Genomic DNA, 19955 nt, shown 5'->3' on the forward strand with positions numbered 1-19955 from the left:
TGTGTTGTGCATTTTTTCATTGCTTACCAGCTAATTTGGCCAGCACGTCAACAACACAAGGAAGGACAAGAATGATCAGAGGGAACAAAACTATGTCTCTGTCACAAGGTTAAGGCTTTGCTGGGCTTCTTCAACGGAGGTAAAAAGCCAAATATAACATCTGACCCATTTACTACCATTCTCTGTGAATGCTGTCCCTACCAACCATCACTCACACACTCACACTTCTACTCTGAAGGTATTTTTGTCCTCCAATAACTTGATTCCTCAGATTCGTCAACTTGTATATGCGTTTATGAAATAGAAAAAAAGCAGAACTAGAAAAGCTCTTTAGAATCTTGCTTGAAATTAAGACGTGGGTCCAAAAAAGGCATGTTTAATATACAGATTAAACAGACAAGTGGCTGGATATAAAAAAAAACACTTTGACATATACCAGGTGATACTCAATGCACAGGACCCATAATAAACTGGAGCCAGAGACTGCTGTACCAAGTATATAGATTTTATTAACAATGCAGTAAATAAAAGACAAGGAAGTTTCAACTAAAGGCCTGTAGTAATGGCCATGGTCTGTGCTCAGCTGCAGGGGAGAGATGTGTGGGAGTGGTTCAGGGGAACAGTGCAATGGTTAATTGGCACAGCTGTAACCGGTTGCTAATTATCCCTGATCCTTTAAGCAGGAGCAGAGGAGCTGGGCAGCCTGAGAGAGCGCACGGCAGTTTACATTTTCTGTTTGCAATAAAGTACGTTTGTGTTGAACATTGGCTGCTGTAAAGTATGTTTGTATTGAGGTGGGATGAGAGGGGGCAGAAGAACACAGGTAGGGTTAAAAAAATAACTTTTATTTGTCTTTATAACAGGGATTACATCTTGAATCTAGATTTTACTGCTAATATTAAATAGATTCAAACAATTCCTAATCTGTGCAGTAACCTAGAATGGTCTGTTCACAATTGGAATAATACCTGGACAGGAAGGAGACGGAACTCAAATTGTGGACAGGGTGCTGACCTTCGTATCATAGGGTCTATGGCGTTGACAGATGCAGGTACGTTAGTTTATAGCAACACACAGACCTGTGTAATGGTAATTTTTTACGTAGTATATATTTCTACTCAGTATATTGTATTCATGCATAAGTAATTTTGCTCTGAACTTTGTTGAACTTCACCGTGTCTCTAGTCTATGGGGTGGGCCCAAAATGAGGGTTGGCTGGCTTAGGACCTTCTTGGTGAGGCCCAACGGGTTGGACAAGGACGGAAGCGATAGGCTCTTTACAGGTAGGGCTGAGCATGTCTGAGGCCGCCTGGTACTACTCCACTGCTTCTACCAACTCGGTGGCCGTTAATTTCTGGTGATTAGGCTCACAAGGCAGAGCTCTTAGATAACGATCCTAGAATCTCTATGTCATGTTGAATATGAGACAGATGCAGCAGACACAGATTTCCTCATGTGCTCTGTCTGTTTTACACAAGCAAATGTGTAACCTTCCTAAAATTAGAATAATCCATTTTTCTTTTTTCTTCCGATGACACTAATTACATAACTTGTAATGTTTTGAGAAGAAATAAGTTAACATCTATGATGGTTGTTTCTTACAATGGTTTATTCTTTCAGTAGTTTTATTTTGTTCAGCTGGATGGATGGATAGTCCTTGTGTGTTAAATAAACTGGTAGGGTGAGGGTTAAATGGTGCAAGTGCCTCAGAATCATTTGTGAATGTAGACAAAACTCTTAAAATAACATTTGTTGAAAATCTGAAGAAAATGACATAATTCACATTCAACAGTAGAATAGTTTAAAAGCATTGTTTTCAAGAAGTAAACATGTGCATGCACCCATCTGTTTGACCTAATAACAAAGAGCTGCCCCAGGCTGCTTAAACATGCTCCGTCTGATCAGGGCCTTACAAGAGTCATTTGTCAGCTGTGAAACAGTTGAAACACGAAGCTTACCATGTACTTGATTTCTCACGAACTCACGTTCAGAGGGTGCAGAACCAAAACAGACAAGCAATCCGCTATATCTATCTATTAAGCCATTTTTTTGAGATGCAGAGTGTACGCCTGGAGCTTCTATTGTGACACGCGTGTCGAGTAGGTGGTCCTTCAATGTGACAATATGCAGCCTAGACCACTGCCGAATATGGTCTCTTTATGTTCATCTCCTCACTGGTTGTCAATGAGTTTGCTTTGCTTACAAGGTATCTACAAAGTCGTTCTTTGTAGTTTCTGGTTGCTTTTTGGTTTACGAGCCTTGAAATATTTCGTGTGTTCATTGTCAAAGCAATGAAATGTGATCCACAGTATAGATAACATTGACTTCTGTTGGGCTGACTGTGTGAGTTATGAAAAAAGTGAACACAATATTGAGAAATGAGTTACCAATTTCACTAAATGAAAAACACTTCAAACAAGCACCTTCAGTTTTAACATTTGTACATTTACTTGTGATAATTAGAAAATCATTGACTGCACTCTCATCAGCCGAGGCCTTTATTCCTGGACATTCATTCAGTCATTCCCCTTAAGACTTGAGTTAAAAGCTCCAACAGTAGAGTCTCTTGTCTAAAGTTCAGATAGCTTGCTAGGAAAAACACAACGCAAGCAAATAATGGTGATAATTAGGTTCAATTATGAACATTGACAATGCCAAAACAATAGAAAAGTAAAATATTTCAATGAACCCAAACTAAAGTGATGAATATTTGTCATTCATTTGCAGTGTTGTGGAAGATTCTGTGTTCTTTAGCAGACTGGAGGTGCTCTTCAACCTAAAATGTTCAGACATACACAAACACACATATTGTAAAAATGATTTCATTATTAATCTGATAAACCCAACTAGATCAAAAAAACATTCATAAGATTCAAGGTTGGAGGGGCAACTGGTGCTGCTATTATCAAAGCAGGATGGATGCAGCAAAAGGATCAATAACTGTGTGAAAGGTATCAGATCTTAAACACAGCTAACTTTGTAGTTTTGTTGGAGGGCACAGCTAACAAGGTTAGCCAGATTTGGAACTTAAGTTGTGTACACATTTAAAAAAAAGGGAAAGCTAACAACAAACATCAATGAATGAAAATCAGGGAGCAGACTGATTTCCCAACCAGGAGGTGGTGAATGTGAACTCCTTTTCAGTGAAGTCTGGAGAACTTACATGCTGGTGATCCTCTCTAGTCTGTCTTTGAGGTCCTCCTGGAAAAAGAAACAGGACAGACAAGAAAACAAAGCTTTCCTCAATGTTGTGGCTGCAGTCCAGAGTATGACAATAACATACAGTATATTACTTGTTTGATATAAAATAAAATAATGACCTAATGATTGAAATCTAATCTTTTTTTGTATCCATAGTGACAGCAAGATGAGTCCTTTGCTCTGTCTCACCTTTGAAGCATCAGACATGGTGCAAGAAGAGGACGAGGCAGATGACGGACACGGCAGCGGGACACTTAACTAAGATAAAGAGACGAGAAAGCAAAGGTCATTTTGAAAATGTGCTTAGTCAAGGATTCATCTGAAAAGTGGTTTAGTGCTAGTTTCAAGCTAATCACAGTTTAACCACCTCTGAAGGTGACCAACACTACAGCTTAACCTATACAAGAGTTTCCCACTATGAACAGATTTAACGGTTGTATAATCTGGTAAGTGCAGTGACCTACCATCACCATCCCCGTCCTTGACTGAGGGTAAGATGGAGCATCATGAGACTGAAGTTCTTCATGTACCAGTCTATTCAGATGCACATGCATACCTCACTGTCTCGGCAATCGTGAGATGTTTGATGCAACTGAACAGCTACGTTCCTGATACATCAACATGACTGACGGACTTCACTTTATTACAGTATTGATCCTGGTCACATTCTAGTGTTCATTACGACAGGCTACTTGACCTTTTCCAGATAAAATCCAGTAATTCTGTCTTGTAGCCCTCCAAACAACGACCTGTCTTCAGGGTTTTCATCTTGTAGTGTATACATTACAGGGTATTAGCTTTGATTAGCAATTTGTTACAACCCACCAGTCATGTGAAAAGGCTTGTTTAGTAAAATAAACACACTAATAAGCAGAAACGGACCACAAAACAAGACATTCAGTGTAACAGTCTACGAGGAGATTCAAATGAAATGTCACAGCATGTACACTACCTGTATATTGCTCAGATCTAGTTTAGTCTCCAAGAAAAGCACTCTGCTCATCAGATTTTCCCAGCTCTCTCTGGATATAGTGATGATTTCTCCTTCATTCTGGAGTAGAACACGATAAATAGAAAAGGTGGCTGCAATGGTATGTTACAACAATATAATATACAATCACAACATATCACAGGCTGAAGTGAGCTATTGCTTTTATAAAAACGGGCATCAAGGGTGGCATAATGAGTTATAGCCACATTTCAATTTTAAAAGTTTTTTCTTAATGAATAACAATATTCACAATGAAGAAAACTGGTCAATCCTTGTTTTTGTGGTTCACAGGAAGGAGGCACTGCTTTATGTGGTTTCATGTATTCGGTCTCACGTCTTTCACGATTCTTACCTGTTTTATGGTGCCTATGTATTTATAGTTATTTGGATCCATCAGGGCATGGCCACCATTTGACATGTTTTTCTACCTTGTCTTTTGGCTATGTATTGTTTTGAAAGGATTGCAGCTGTGTACAGCCCTACTGCCCAAGCAATAAAGTATATCTTATCTTAAAATCGTACCTCCTGGGCTGGCTGGCTGCCTGCACATATCGAGGCGGGTGCTATGGAACGTAGTCTACACAGGCAGCTAGCATATTTCTTTTTTCATCACATGCTATTGTTATATTGATTTCAATTTGGCTATTTATTTACATTTATCTCAAAAAGTGTCCAGTAGGATGACTTTGATAACGGCTTGTATTAGGCTATTTGTATTTGTTAAACAGAGGTGTATTGCTTGGTGAGGATGTTGCTCTGCTCTCTCCGGTCCCTGACTTTCAATAACCAGTAGCTCTGGAGAGATGTTTCACACCTGTGCCCACTTATGGCCATAATCTCTATCGTTTCCTTCATTTCTGTTCATTGTAACATAGCAGGGTATTTCTCTTTCAAGTCTTATCCCAAATAAAGTTTCCTTCCCAATCCTATTTTCTGGGGCTAAGGGCCGATGGGAATTCCTTGAGCTTGAGTCCTGTATGAACCAAACAGAGTGATTGACTTGAGCTACCCATTTTTCTTGCTGCCTGTCAAATGAAGACAATATTAAAGAAGTAAAGAATGTCATATCAACCTTGTCTGTGATTCTCTGTTTGTCGAGTTTCTCCAGGCGTTTCTCCAGGATATTGAGCCTGACCATCCCAGACAGAAGACTCCCTAGCTGAGCTTCCAGAGCCGAGAGCCTTCCCTCGAACTCTGATGACTGACAGACAGTAAACAGTTACATTACACGTGTTCCGACTCCTCTGCAAAGATGTGTGGTTGATCCAGTGGTCCTCAGAACTGTAGGCCTTTCAAGGTTCCGGTACAGAACTCAAACCCCAGCATTGTAGCTTCTCCCATGAGAACAACGTGACCACTCGAAGGTCGCGTTTGCTTAAAGATGGGTTCACACTACAGGAGTTTAGGGCCAATTCAACCCTGAATCACCCCCCGACAATTGGGAGGGAAAATCCGGTATTGGTCTGTACTGATGTTCGGCCCAGATAATCTGTTAATGTGACTACAGATCTAGTCTTAATCCTTCTGAACCGTTCGCAGCCTCACTAATTTCCAAACGGAAATAATAATAACCATAATAGCCAATGAGAGACGAGCCATGGCAGCTGACAGTGTTTCCAGGCAACGGTAAACTTTCTAGCTCTTGAGGATAACGTTAGCTAGCATACCACTGTTGACAGACATTAAAACGGACACTTAAAATCTCACCCCCGGTTCTCGCTGAAGAATAGAGAACCCGTGTTGACCACGTTTCCCCATTCCTTTTCTCATCCAGACTCTTTTAGCCTTCTGCTTTTGTTGTTTCTCACTGCAAAGAATTTCTACAGCAAGTTGTAGAACCACCTCAGGCCAGTTTTGTTTACATCTGCTTCCCCATTGGATCACGTGAGAGAAATCGCGTGAGGTGGTTTGTTGCTCCCTCTGGCACAAAAATCTTAATGATACCCTGTAGTCTGTGATGTGCCATTAAATTCAAATCTTGAAGTGTGTGCATATTTGAGATTAGAGAGAAGAACATTTGTCAAGATTCTTCTTATGCATGTCATGATTTTAAAACTCCTGTAGTCAGAGCCCAGCTTTAGTCTTTGTACTGGTTAAATAAATGCTTACGTAAAGAATGTTATCCTTGTCCTCCTCGTGTCCTGCCAGCTCCGTGATCCCATTTCCAGGAGAATTGGAGGAGTACACTTCATTACGAGAGGTACAGGTTACATCATGGGAGGAGAATTCTTCCACAGAAGAGGAGTTTTTAGGAAAAGTGGAGGAATTTTCTACGTGATTCACAACAAATGGCCTCTCGGACACCTTAAACACATAAAAACACAATAGTATTTAACTGAAGAGAACGTCCTAATGCACATTTCTTCATTCATTTGACACATCACACCTTTCTGTAAATATCACCCCCTACCTGCTGATTGCTGCTCATTTACCACTTGACATCCTTGCTAATGTTCCTGTATATTTCAGTGACATTCATTTAGGTTTAAAAGTATGAATTGCTTCTCTGTAACAAAACACACCCTCTGACAAGCACATTCAAGGCTCTCACAACTTATGCCATACTGATGAACAGCTTATTGCATTTACAAAAACTAAACTACCCAAGAATGGATCCATTCATAATAGACAACTAATTTCTTTTGTCTTTAGGTAACTGGCTTTTTAATTAGGTATCTGTATTGTCAAGAAAGCTGCCTTTTGTATTATTAAATTGTAAAGAATATACATAATTGTCTATTTTTTATGGGTATACACCTGCTCTGTTCCTCAAATGAAACAAGTCAAAACTGAACACTGAACTCTGGTCAGTGTTGACGTGTCAACGGAAAATACAGTTTTGGGCTTGTATGGTCAGAGTGTGTGTCGGTATCTTTACACGATACTTACAGTGTCTGCATCAGTCAGTGTTGGATGAGCTTCTCCTCGGTCATCCTTGTGTGAGGCAGGACATCTTACTCTTGGCTACATCACACATAAAGACACAATCCTACTGGTTATGTTACAGAGTTGCTGTTTGTCGTCATTTTTGTTAACCTCTAAACTTCCCCACTGTCACCGCACAGATAGTAGCAGTCCAATGATTTGTTTTAGGTCTAGGGGATTGAGTTACTGCTACACTTTATGGCTGTGTGTGGCTGTCCCCTGGTAGTGTGACTGGAACACGCAGGCCATCTGTAGCTTAGTGAAAATAAACTTTCATTACCCTGATGATCATTACAATTTTAATCCAGAGCTGCCAGTCCAGCCAACTAAGCTGGACCACATCTGTCATCCAACTTTGGGCAAATGCTCTATTTACGCCCCAATGTATAACAGTAGTGGCAGTGAAGCTCTCTCATTTAAGTGGCAGGCCACTATGACCGACTGAAAACAGCCTGCCAGGTCTGTCTTTGTAATAGGTGTTAATTGTAAAGACGGTGTGTTCCATCAATCCACGGGCCTCATTGTTGTATTGCGTTGTTTTAAATAAATATGCAAATCAGAAAAGGTACCACTTCTGGATGTGTAGCTTCAATTAATAACATCAGAATTGACACTGTCTCCACAAAGCAGCATTCTTAATTATGCAACCCATCATTTTGTGAGAAATTTTAAGTACCAGCTCTTTAAAATCATAAAATCAATTGGATGAAAGCTTATTTGAAAGAAGTTTTCTGAAGCTTTACTAAAATGCTCATTGTTGGTCTAGACCAGGGGTCGGCAACCTCTCTGTTGCGGCTCCCTGAGTTCCCCAACTGCCGCACCGGATCCGGACCCAGGAACTAAAAACCGATAGATAATTCGGAATTATACATATTGGGCACCGAGTTTAAACTTTAACCGGCGCCTCTTATTCAGCTGTTACGGCACTTGTTCGGCGGTGCAGGAAACACACCGACCAATGCATTGCAAATCACATCACGTGATGCAGCTCAGCCAATCAAATATGGGTATTCTGACAAGTTTTCTGACTCGAGCGAGGTTTACACACACCGTGACACACGGGGCTGAGACAAGGAAATAGAAAGAAGAGCAGGGAAATTGCGCTAATCGAAGAAGTTATCTCACATGACTCTCTCCAAAAAGAGAAACGTGTTCAGAGAGAATATAATTTATAAGCAAGAATGAACAGAATCTTATATGTTAATTATTCCCACAGGCAGTTAAATCCTCTACCTCTGTCAAGCGCTTTTCCCTGCAGGTGGCTAATCATGATTTGCAGACCCCCGCCCTCGGTAAACTATCAATGGATAAATCCAAAAAAAGAAAAGTCACGGAGGAAAATAGAGTTTAACTTTGCGTGGACGTATTCATTTGCTTTCACTGCCAACGATGCTGGCTTACCTGCATGCTTCCAGAACAAGCACACAGCATTTGCTGAAAAGTGTCATGCTGGAGATGAGCGAAAAAGAGCGATTTCTCAACTGCTGCAGCAAACTCTCCTCTTCATAAGAGTTTGATATTGTTATAACAGGTAAAATTGCAAAATGATGTCAAGAATTGTCTTTATTCTTGTTCTATATTTTCATAAATACAACACACTATAGTTTTTGTATATATAATGTAACTATATATACAACTTTATAAGCTGTGATATCAAATAGCTTTTGCGGCTTCAGACGAATTTTATTTGGTGGAAAATAGGGCAAAATGGCTCTTTGGATAGTAAAGGTTGCCGACCCCTGGCCTAGACTAAACTGACTAAGCATAAAAAGGATAAGGTTGTGTAAATATGACTCAAACTAACAAGGACTTTTGATCTCAGGTCTAAGACTAAATATAAAAGTAGTCGACAAAATGAACACTAGGCATGCCCAAGCTCTGTCCTTCTGTCGGTGGTCAGAGTGTGTTTTACCTTTAAGTAACGTCTATATATTTTCTATAATAAACAACTACAATTTGTTCCTTGAGATTGTGGTGGGGCTTGGTGTTGTATATATTGTGGCTCCAATTCCGTCACTAGACCCTGAAAACCTTGAAACAATACCAATGGGCAGCATATTCTTGCATATAAATCTTGCCATCTTATCATTGACAGCCTCTTTACTCCTGGCGAGGGTCCTGAGGATGAGTATGTCACACACGGTTGTACTGTTGACATGGCTGCTTTCGCATCTGGTGGCTCCTCTGCCTCGCTTGGGTGGAAAGCTAGCAGGTGAGTCCACAGATTTGTTGTCATTGTAGAGTAACATCCAATCCACATTGAAAGCGTTTAAAAGATTTTTTGACGTTGTCACTCGAGGAACAATCAGTCCACACCTACTCAATCTACACATAGCCCTACAAACACTATTGTTTTCTTCCCATGGACCCCACATAAAAACTATTTTGGTTCAGTAAATGTCTGATGTCAGTCAGCCTGGTGAAGGGACGATAGCGGGCCGCTGTCCACTCAGCTCCCCAGCAGCTGCTACTGACAGACGTTTACCAGAAACAGAGTCAGTGTTTTGATTAAATGTCAGAACGCTTATGACTCGCTTACGTCGTGCTTCCCGTGGGGATTCCCAGTAAGTCAGCAGAATTTTGCCATCTCCGGTGTAGAACTCAAAATACTTCCACGTACTGCTTCTCAGGTGTCTCGTTGTTGTAATTATATGATAAGTGTGGTTTTTCTTGCTAGTGTCCGTTCATGTACTGATGGACTGAGGTCAATAAAACATGCAATAAGTCAAGCCGTTAGTACATTTTAAGAGCACGCTCTGCTGGACCACTAGGTAAACTACTTGAAAAGGTGTGTTGCGTATACAGATTTTGCATTTGAAAAGGTCATTACAGTTTAAATATTTAATGTTTTCCCACATTCGAACAAAAGTACAAATTTTGAATAAATAGTGTGTGTGATAGTACGTTACAGTACTAATAACAGAAAAAAAAAATCTAACAAAAGTTTGGTCTCACCAAGCAGAACTGATGAATTCAATGATCTTCATGATCCAAAATCTCAGATTGCTCTATATTTTTTTTAATTTTAAATCCCTTATTAGTCCCGCAGTGGGGAAATTTGTTCTCTGCATTTGACCCATCCCTAGTATATAGGGAGCAGTGGGCTGCCCCTGAGAAGCACCCGGGGAGCAGTTAGAGGTTCAGTGTGTTGCTCAGGGACACTTCGGCACAGCACATGTAGTAACCGTGGACCGAACCACCAACCTTGCGGTTACCGGACAACCCTCTCTACCCCATGAGCCACAGTCGCCCATAAAAGAAGGCAGACTGCATTGCTGCCTTTAATGTTACCAATTACACTTACAGATTATGCAATCTGCTTTCAAGACACACATATAGATAAAAATAAATCATTAAAAAGTTCTGTACCTTTTTCAGCTGGTTGTGTTTCTTCAGGACCAAGTTAATGATGTCACAGATGACAGAGATTTTCCTTTGAGAGAAACCACACTGGAGGAACTGCTGCTTGGTCAGTATGGGTTTATAGTGGAAGATATCTCTCAGCACCTACACACACAAAACACACACATATAGTGGAACGGACGACAGGTTAGAAGAAGAATTTTGAGTGTGAAATAAAAATCCACTGTTCAATTCAATTCAATTTATACAGCCAAAAATATAGACAAATGGGAATTGAGAAACTTGACAACATTTTGCAACGCTGCATCTGTGAAAACACAGCGCTCAGAACGTGTGTATGCGTTACCTTATAAAGAGTGTCAGTGAATCGGAGGTCAGTTTTGCCAGTCAGCTCCAGTCCAGCCTCCATTAGCTGCTTAGCAAAGGGTGGAGAGAAGGAGGTGAGGGTGAAGCTCACAATTGGCAGAAAAGCAGAGGGATCTCCTTTGGAAAGGCTGGTGGAGAAACAAAGAACAACGTGCTAAACTGTGAGAAAAACTGCAAATGAGGACAGAGAGAATCTGATATGTAAAGTCCACGCTGCTAACAATCCTACAGTTGTCACAACTCATCCTAAAATGAAGTTCATACACAGTTGTGTTTGGGAAAAAAGTGACTGACACATTTCATTTCTTTATATGATGCCAGAATTGTATTAGACAATAGTTGGCAAAATCAACAGACATTTTGCTTAATGAAGTGAATATAAACTCATTGGCAATTAAACTGTGACGTACTGATGATTTACAGTGGGTACGGAAAGTATTCAGAACCCTTTAAATTTTTCACTCTTTGCTTCATTGCAGCCATTTGCTAAAATCAAAAAAGTTCATTTTATTTCTCATTAATGTACACTCAGCACCCCATCTTGACAGAAAAAACAGAAATGTAGAAATTTTTGCAAATTTATTAAAAAAGAAAAACTGAAATATCACATGGTCATAAGTATTCAGACCCTTTGCTCAGTATTGAGTAGAAGCACCCTTTTGAGCTAGTACAGCCATGAGTCTTCTTGGGAATGATGCAACAAGTTTTTCACACCTGGATTTGGGGATCCTCTGCCATTCTTCCTTGCAGATCTTGTTGCATCATTCCCAAGAAGACTCATGGCTGTACTAGCTCAAAAGGGTGCTTCTACTCAATACTGAGCAAAGGGTCTGAATACTTATGACCATGTGATATTTCAGTTTTTCTTTTTTAATAAATTTGCAAAAATTTCTACATTTCTGTTTTTTTCTGTCAAGATGGGGTGCTGAGTGTACATTAATGAGAAATAAAATGAACTTTTTTGATTTTAGCAAATGGCTGCAATGAAGCAAAGAGTGAAAAATTTAAAGGGTTCTGAATACTTTCCGTACCCACTGTATATACAACTATTTGTATGTGGAAAGGTAATTATTAATTCATTATTATTATCTGAATTAATCTGGACTAGATGACCAAACATATAGGGTATGCTGCTCAAAAACATGTGTGTAGACAGACATGTGCATTGACATACACTCTATATTCAAATACATATTTATCTGAACACACTCTGCGTTTGTTTATGTCAACTCACAGTTTACATTTTCAACACATGGCTCTTATGTTTATTACATGGAAGTGTTATGCTCATCATGGTTTGGTGCATTTGTAAAAAGTTGTGTATCAGATCTTAAAACATAAACAATGCCAGCCAGCTCTCACATCTCATAACCATTGCTGTGTTTGTGGTAGATGTCTGTCTGTGAGTTTTCTACAAAATAAAGCAAAATATTGAATTCAAACAAACAAACAAACAAACAAACAATATGCAGGTTTGGGTGGTGGCCAAGGAACACCTAGAGACAAACTGCAATTCCTTTTGGAATAAAAGTTTTGCAGAACATGGTCATTACGTTACACTGGGACAATAGTGATGCCTTGTGGTCGACAGGCAACGTTACAAGAGGTATTCCACACAAAGTCATTGAAGACTTGAGGACATGTTCTATGTCTTTAATAAGGTAGGTCATTCATTTACATTTGCAGATTACACCACCTGAGGCAGAGGCCACCACATACTGGTGTTTGTATGAACCAAACAGCAGATAAAGTCGTACACGCAACGTTAAGCATAGTAAGAAAACTAAAATGTTTTAGTTGTCCCCGACTGTAAACTGCATCGGTATTATTTAACTGTTAGAAATGTAACAGTAACGCATGCAACAGTTAAATCTTTCATATTCCGTTTGACAACACCGTTAGCGGTTAACGTTAGCTAAACTCGCTGACTGCTGCTACCACTAGCGTTAGCTTCCTACTGACTGTACGTTAATGTCACATGTCACGCCAGGCTAGTTAGTTAAATATTAACGTGTGGTGTTATATGGGCTTCTAGCACTGGAAACCTTTATGTATGTTGGAGTTGCTGTGCTTTTATAAAGCGTCCGTCAGGCAGATATGTGTTGTGTTATTACCCGTTGTAGTCGACATATCCTGGGTACTTTATCGCCCGCAGGAGAGTTTCCAGTTTACGAAGACATCCTTGGACATCTCCAGTGGACTGCATCTTTAGCTGTAACAAAGAGAGACGCGCCAAACTAAACGGCTAACTGGAGTCAGCTTGTGTTGTGGCAACACAAATACGGTCGAAGCAAAATTAGACAACACTAACTACAACCTTTACGTCGTGTTTGAATATTCAAATAACAGTGTTATAATTCCAATGAGTTCGCTGCAGTCTTCTAGCTAAGTTTCATTTCGTCCCGTCTGGGGAAACGAAGGAACAGTCGTTTTGTTTCTACCGGGTGATCAACAGCACGAAACATGATTGGCTGTTGTACGCAGGTTGACGTCAGTGACGTAAACTGTACGCACACTGTTCTCTGCTCTTTTCCCGTTGAGGTTAGTTTATTAATTTGTCATAGGCAGCGCGTATTCACAAAGAAAACGAATGATGTTGACTCACTGTAAAAGTCTTAATTTTCCTTCAGTTCATCAGTTTCTGTGATGACCGGCAGATGGCACAGGAGGAGGAGTGAGAAAACAGAGGATGGTAGTGGTAGAACAACGACATGAAAGGTTCCTCCTGAGCACGGGAGCAACTGCTCTATTTTTAATTGTACTTTGCTAAGTGACATGACAACTGGATACGTTGGATAGCAGGGACACAGTATTTCCAGCTGTACTTGTGTGCAGGTCGGGTTGTCAGAGGAATTACTAAACTCAGGTAAGTAGTTCAGGGTTACTGTATCGTACTCATTAGGAAGTACTGCACTATGCTTGAAAAATAAATGGGGCCAACGTCCTTTAATAGTGCAGCAAAATCAATTAGTTTGGGTCGGCAGTATCTTCGTCAACTTAAACTAGCTGTGTAAGCTAACTCGGGGATTTAGAAAATCAGATTGTGAGTGAAAGCTAATTCAGCCAATGACCTTCCATTTTGAACGCTGTTTTGATATGTGTGACCAATGATATCGAAGGGAAGGCGGGACTAAAGGTCAGACTACCTTGCTAGCTCGAACTTCCAACGTTGATGTTTACAACAGTGTAATGGATTTGTTTATGCAACACAGCTGACGTTAGTCAGGCTGAGAGGAAAGAAGTGTGGGCAGTTTAATACAGAAGAAGGACCGGCCGACAGTGCATTGCTGCTTTGTTTCTATTCTGAAGTTCATCAGCAGAGAGTTGTGACAATGCTCTAAGTAGATGCTGATGAGGTGTCAGAAGGGTTACATGCATTCTTAATTGTAAGAACTCTGAAATATTGTCTAACACAGGAAACTATAGAATGCAATATATAGCATGCCGTCATACATTATCACTTAGTTCATTGATTATTTTTTTCATAATATAATAAAGTGAATAAGCAGTTGTAGAACATTATGCCTTGAATTATAAAATAACTGTAGCTGACCCAAATATAATCTGACCTTGTTGAATGGTAGCTGTATGCTATTGAAGAAGATACTATCATAGGCATGATTGAGTCTATCGAACACTGTACAGTGTTAAGAATTCCTATGTAATAGTTGAGACTTGAATGGAACAGTCTGGTTTTACCAGTTTTTAGTGTTTTTCAGCAGCACATATGCTTTAACATGAAAGACTAGCAGTGCGAACAAATTAACCAGAGGAAATGATAATAACACATTATATCATTCCCATTGTAAATACCAGATTGTTGGGAAGATTTTGTATATAACTAGTGGTGAATTATTTTATTCACTAGTGGATAGTCGGAATGATATGATACAGGACAATGTATTGTAAGAATCTGAGAACCATTCCGCCCAGTGGTTAGTACATGTTGTTTGAAGTATAGTGGGTATATGGTATTCTTATATGAGTGAGTCGTATCTTATTTGTGATCATCTTCAATCAAAGTGTTTCTGGATTTTTTTTCCTGAACTGATTTCCACACTGTCTTGTGGAGTTGCCTGCTCTATTAGGTTGCCAGTAATGGAAGATCATAACAGGTTATATTAATTGTTTTCCTGCCTAACTAGTAACTCACTGACATACACATGGATAAGATGTTGACTTTTGGAAAACCACAACTAGTTTAGTCAGATGTATGTAACCAACATATTGTTTATGCACAATACATAAATGGGATATTGAAATAGATCATCACAAATATGAGCAGATTATTGCATGTAAACATACTGCTGTACGAGCAGTTGTCCAATGTGCTGCTCACAGTACACCCTTTGATCATGTGCAGTACCTCTCCTGTGAGGTATAAATGAGAGAGTGTACAGGCACCGTGTGTCACTTATTACCTTACACGTGGGTCAGCTGTGTTACAGCATATTGTTATATTGTATCATCATCCAAGTGACCAGCTTGTATTGTGTTACTGTGCTGCCATATACGTAGATGGGTCAAGCACTGTGGAGGCTGCCTCCCAGACAACAGCTGCAGCTTCAGGAAGAGCTTGCAGACCGACTGGCTGACCGAGGAGGAGGAGGAGGAGGAGGACAAGAGCAAGGTAATCCTCACATTTCTTAACTAATTACTTTTGGCTGAGGATTTTAAAGTTTGTGCGTGACTGCTGCTATCACAAAGGTTGTGTTTCATTTCCGATACAATATGAGTTTGTTATTAAGGTTCATTTATATATTTATTTAAGGTTCTGGGTTTCAGTCCATATAAATAAACTTTCAACTCAATATTAGCACAGCAAGCACCAACTTAAATATCTTTCTTTTTTTTTTAAAGTTCCTGTTTATGTTATGTACCTCTAATGTTAATAAAATAAAGAATATGGATTTATTTAATTGTTTGACTAGACATTTTGAACCTCAAGATTGTGTTATTTGTCAAAAATATAATCACTGTCGGTGTGTTCCTTCAGTAATTCCACCAGACACAAAAAAAAGAATAAGGGCAGGTAAATCAGAGTCAGATGTCATTGTGTACCTTTTCTAAAAGTTCTTAAGACATTTAAAAGAACCAACACAGTTTAAAATTGACAGACGATGAAATAAATCAAACTCAATCTGTGCAGCTTCCACCCATTGCAGAATCATTGCTGTTCAGAGAAAATAACAGAATGAACTGAAAATGACATGCACCATGTCATGTTGCATAAAGCTTCAGTTTACTGCCAAAAGTGAGAGTAATTCTTTTAATGAAGTGGATAAAAATACACCGGATGTTTATCTATCACTGTATTATCCAAATAACAACTAGCAATAACAAGTGGTTTTCATCAGTGGTTAGTGTTACACAGTTACATTATTATATATAATATAATATAATATATGTATAATATAATATAATAATGTAATATATTATAAAATAATAATAATAATAATAATATATTATATATAATCACTTCATTAGCTTGGTCTCCATCAGCCTTAATCTTACTAGTTTTCTGTTTCCAGGATTCCAATACTTTCATCCTTTTGTCTGCTATAAATCTGACTCCACCTGTCATTCTTGCTCCGGTGTTTCTCAAAGCAGTTTTTCTTGTAATTGTTTTGCCCCTAGCAATGTGTCTCTTTCTTGTTGCTATGCTCCTAGGATTTTGCAAACAAAAGTCTTGAAGTGTAATCTCTTGTAGTGGCTTACAGTAAGTAACGTTTTACTCAAAGGAGGCGAGTAGAGCAAAAAACAAGTTTGAACTTAATCACTACTTTCATTCATCTGAAATTCAACGAGCACCTCATTTCATACATATACACTATAATGAGTGTCAAATTTTCAGGGTTTTACAATTTACACAATAAACTAAAAGTAAATACTGTACATTGTGAAGAAAGACACCAGTAAAACCATACTGTATGAACACATTATTAACAAAACTGTAAGAATAAAAAAGCGCCAAAGATAATAATACATCTGACTGAAGTTATCTATTGATCAAGGCAAGACAAGTTTATTTGTACAGCACATTTCAACAAGGCAATTCAAAGTGCTTCACATAAAAGCATCAAAACATAAGGCAAAAGAAAAGGAGATTTAAAAACAATTAAGAACATTCATTGAAACATTAAAAACAGTCATTAAAACACTAAAAAGCAGTGTAAGAAATAAAATGCAGTAGTGAAATGCAGAAATTGATTAATATCCTTGAATCTGGTTTAATTAAAGGCAGCAGCGAACAGAAAAGTCTTCAATCTTGATTTAAAGGAGCTGAGGGTCTGCAGCTTTCTGGACTTTGTTCCAGAAATGTGGAGCAGAAAAACTGAACTTCTCCATGTTTAGTTCTGACTCTGGGAACAGAAATTAGACCAGTCCCAGACGACCGAAGGGGTCGGGATGGTTCATAAGGTAGATCAAGTTAAATGATGACAAAAACTCTGTCTGTCTGGTCAGTCTTAAACCACAATGCATGTTGGGATAGTCTCCTGCTTCTCTGTCATGCTAAATAGAAGTAAGCAAGTCATGAAAGTGATGGAATAAAAAAAGTAGAAACATGAATGTATCTTCTTTTAGGGAGAGATGGAGATCCCCAGAAAAGAGCTCCTCAGCCGTGTTATGGCCCCGACATCTATCATCTGCTGAGAACACGCATGGGAGGTACGAACACACACACTCTAGCTACTAACGCTCGCTCTTATTATGTATTTTGAATGTTTTTACTGATCTTTGGTTGCCCCTCTCCTTTCCATTATTTATGATGGTGTGTGCATACAGTCAGCATAGTTGGAAATAACAGGGATTGGTTGCCCACCTACAGAAGAAGCCATCACTTCCATTGAATCACGTACAGGGTGATACATTCCAAACAGAGATAGATAATCCAACAAGGTTCATGCATTTTTGCTGCCTTCATTTGATTTCATTGAGGTGAGTTAAGGGCTTTAACACCAGTTAGTACATTAGGATTAGGCTTGAAAAACTGCTAAAAGGATCTTAGTCTTATGGAATGCAAGTTTAATGCAAGCAATATTTCTACTCTTGCAGTGGTTGATAAATTAGATTAAATCTAAACCAAATTTCCACCAAGGCACAGGACAGGAGTCTCTATTCTTAATTTTTCAGTATGATACGGGCCATGAGTGGCCAACCGTCACCTGTACTTTTTGCAATGAGTCCGTCCACATATTGAATAGAGTGTGTCAATGGGACCAGGTCTACTTCCTGTCAGCTTATGTCATTCACATACACTGCAACAGGAACTAAACTGGACCACATCTGGAATGTTTACATTTACAACTGTGAAATGGGTCGGAGTTTTAAGGCAGCCAATAAGAGAGAGCTGCTTATTTTTGCAGTGTGTTCAACAGAAGTCATGAGGCAACAAAGCAGTCAATCTCTTTGAGCGCTACCTCCTTCTACCTTTTTTATTTGTGAAAAGCTCTGCACTGCTCTTTAATTCATTTTAGGGTTGGGAAATGGAATATTACTGTCCTCTAACAGCAAAAGAGGGCTGCAGGGATAAGGTATTTTTGTAGGCCAATCCGGAAGTTAGCATTGCACTCGTTTTCTCAGCCTTCTGAGCCAATGGGATTTTTCCATTGCGTTTTGTATTATTGCAGAAAATAAACTCTGTGGCAGACAAATGTTGTCAATACTTAGACGTTTTGTTCACAAGGTAATGTTTTGCTATAAACAAACTACACCACGGTCACATAAGTGTGAGTATACACACAACGAGGCTGTAGAGGCTGACTAGTGAGTAGATGACTTTCCGTGTTCGGCGTGATGACTTTTAATTTTCCTGACAACCTCTGTAGTCTCATTTAGCCACTTGTTAGCAACTGCCTTTTTTAAGACACGTAAAAGCTTCAACATTTTGGAGTGGGATATTTACTGACGTATTTTATGTCGTATAACAAAACGTTAAAATCTCTTAAGCTTGTGTTGAAGACAGACCAGGCGTCTCACCGAAAACCCATTCAAAAAAACCTGTTGACTTCGAGACGAGGGAGCTGGACATGTAAGACAGTTGACTGATCTGTTTTCTATTTCTGCCTTCCTCCTTCTTTTTATCTGTTCCTGTAGGTAAGGAACAACATGGTTTTATAGATTTGGAGATGTTGCCACCCGAATTAGGCATCACCATCCTGTCATACCTAAATGCTACTGACCTGTGCCTGGCTGGCTGTGTGTGGCAGGACCTGGGAAGCGACGAATATCTATGGCAGGGGTGCGTGTCTCAATAAGATTACCTGTCTAAATACAGGTTAAGGGAAAAGAGGGCTCAGAGCTAAGACACTGAGTTTTAGTATTGTATGTATTTCCATTCTGTTAATGTCTTTTCATTGTCACAGTTAAGAAAGGCTGTATTGTTTTACATAAGTTTTTTGGCCCACCAAAAATATAATTTGGCCACCAAATTTAGGGGTTTGGTGACCCAATGTGTACTTTAAATGAATAGCGTCTATCTCTGAACTGCATTGTGTGATCTGCCACACTGACATACAAAAGAAATGATGACAGATAGACTTTCAGGAGAAAGTTCAAGGTAGTAAAAACTTGTTTTGTCAACTGCTGTCTTTGTCAGTTGTTTTCGGTCAACTTACCAGACAGCTTTTTGTTTTTCACCACATGTATGCAGTAAAGTTCTATTATGTTGTTTTTTATTTGTTTCTATCCTTTAACCCACATGTGTCGATCCATCAGGCTGTGTAAGTCCACATGGGGACACTGCTCCATCTACAACAGAAGACTACCTGCTGGTTTCTCATATAGAAGACTCTACTTACAACTAGATGAAGGCTGCCTGACATTCAATGCTAATGCACAGGAGGTAACACATGACAGCTTCTGCAGTGTGTGTTGAGTGTGAGCACATGTCGGTGTGTGGAACAGTGATGTCACGACAAAATGATGTTTGAAGTTGAAGTGAGAGAAAAGTGAAACATCAGAGGCTCAGAATGATGACATCATCAAAGTGTGTGTGTGTGTGTGGATGGATTAAGAATCTGTTAGGTCTGCATTCACAAGATATGATTCTGTCACTCTCTTGTGTGTGTGTGTGTGTGTGTGTGTGTGTGTGTGTGTGTGTGTGTGT

General features: G+C 39.3%; 2 protein-coding genes across 3 annotated transcripts; one reads left to right on the top strand and one right to left on the bottom strand.

Moving 5' to 3' along the window:
- Positions 1-590: 590 nt before the first annotated feature.
- Positions 591-13276, bottom strand: cep44 (centrosomal protein 44). The gene is made up of 10 exons (XM_031867224.1): positions 12961-13276; positions 10827-10974; positions 10487-10624; positions 7082-7156; positions 6302-6496; positions 5265-5393; positions 4154-4252; positions 3391-3459; positions 3164-3201; positions 591-2776 (listed from the first exon to the last, which is right to left on the bottom strand). Exons 1-10 carry the CDS (start codon positions 13050-13052, stop codon positions 2695-2697), a joined length of 1065 nt encoding a protein of 354 aa, XP_031723084.1. The 5' UTR covers positions 13053-13276; the 3' UTR covers positions 591-2694.
- Positions 12664-19947, top strand: fbxo8 (F-box protein 8). Of its 2 annotated transcripts, XM_031867225.1 has the most exons (5): positions 12664-13712; positions 15365-15476; positions 17432-17515; positions 18944-19088; positions 19565-19947. In XM_031867225.1, the coding sequence occupies exons 2-5, from the start codon at positions 15365-15367 to the stop codon at positions 19722-19724; spliced, it is 501 nt and encodes a 166-aa protein (XP_031723085.1). In that variant the 5' UTR covers positions 12664-13712; the 3' UTR covers positions 19725-19947. The 2 variants fall into 2 exon arrangements, with proteins under 2 accessions (XP_031723085.1, XP_031723086.1); XM_031867226.1 differs by lacking the exon at positions 12664-13712 and having other exon boundaries at positions 13721-15476.
- Positions 19948-19955: the final 8 nt, after the last annotated feature.

The sequence above is a fragment of the Anarrhichthys ocellatus genome, unplaced genomic scaffold (assembly GCF_004355925.1).
Source record: "Anarrhichthys ocellatus isolate YVR2014 unplaced genomic scaffold, GSC_Weel_1.0 scaffold38, whole genome shotgun sequence".
Taxonomy (NCBI): Eukaryota; Metazoa; Chordata; class Actinopteri; order Perciformes; family Anarhichadidae; genus Anarrhichthys; species Anarrhichthys ocellatus.

What these genes read in the sequence shown, in the direction of transcription:
- cep44 (XM_031867224.1), bottom strand. Translation starts at nt 13,052, where the DNA reads ATGCAGTCCACTGGAGATGTCCAAGGATGTCTTCGTAAACTGGAAACT. An exon ending in CACTGACTGATGCAGACACT is followed by an intron (nt 6,497 to 7,081) that starts GTAAGTATCGTG and finishes TATGTGTTTAAG; the next exon opens with GTGTCCGAGAGGCCATTTGT. An exon ending in TAGATCTGAGCAATATACAG is followed by an intron (nt 3,460 to 4,153) that starts GTAGTGTACATG and finishes TCTTTATCTTAG; the next exon opens with TTAAGTGTCCCGCTGCCGTG.
- fbxo8 (XM_031867225.1), top strand. Translation starts at nt 15,365, where the DNA reads ATGGGTCAAGCACTGTGGAGGCTGCCTCCCAGACAACAGCTGCAGCTT. An exon ending in GCTGAGAACACGCATGGGAG is followed by an intron (nt 17,516 to 18,943) that starts GTACGAACACAC and finishes CTGTTCCTGTAG; the next exon opens with GTAAGGAACAACATGGTTTT. An exon ending in GACGAATATCTATGGCAGGG is followed by an intron (nt 19,089 to 19,564) that starts GTGCGTGTCTCA and finishes TCGATCCATCAG; the next exon opens with GCTGTGTAAGTCCACATGGG.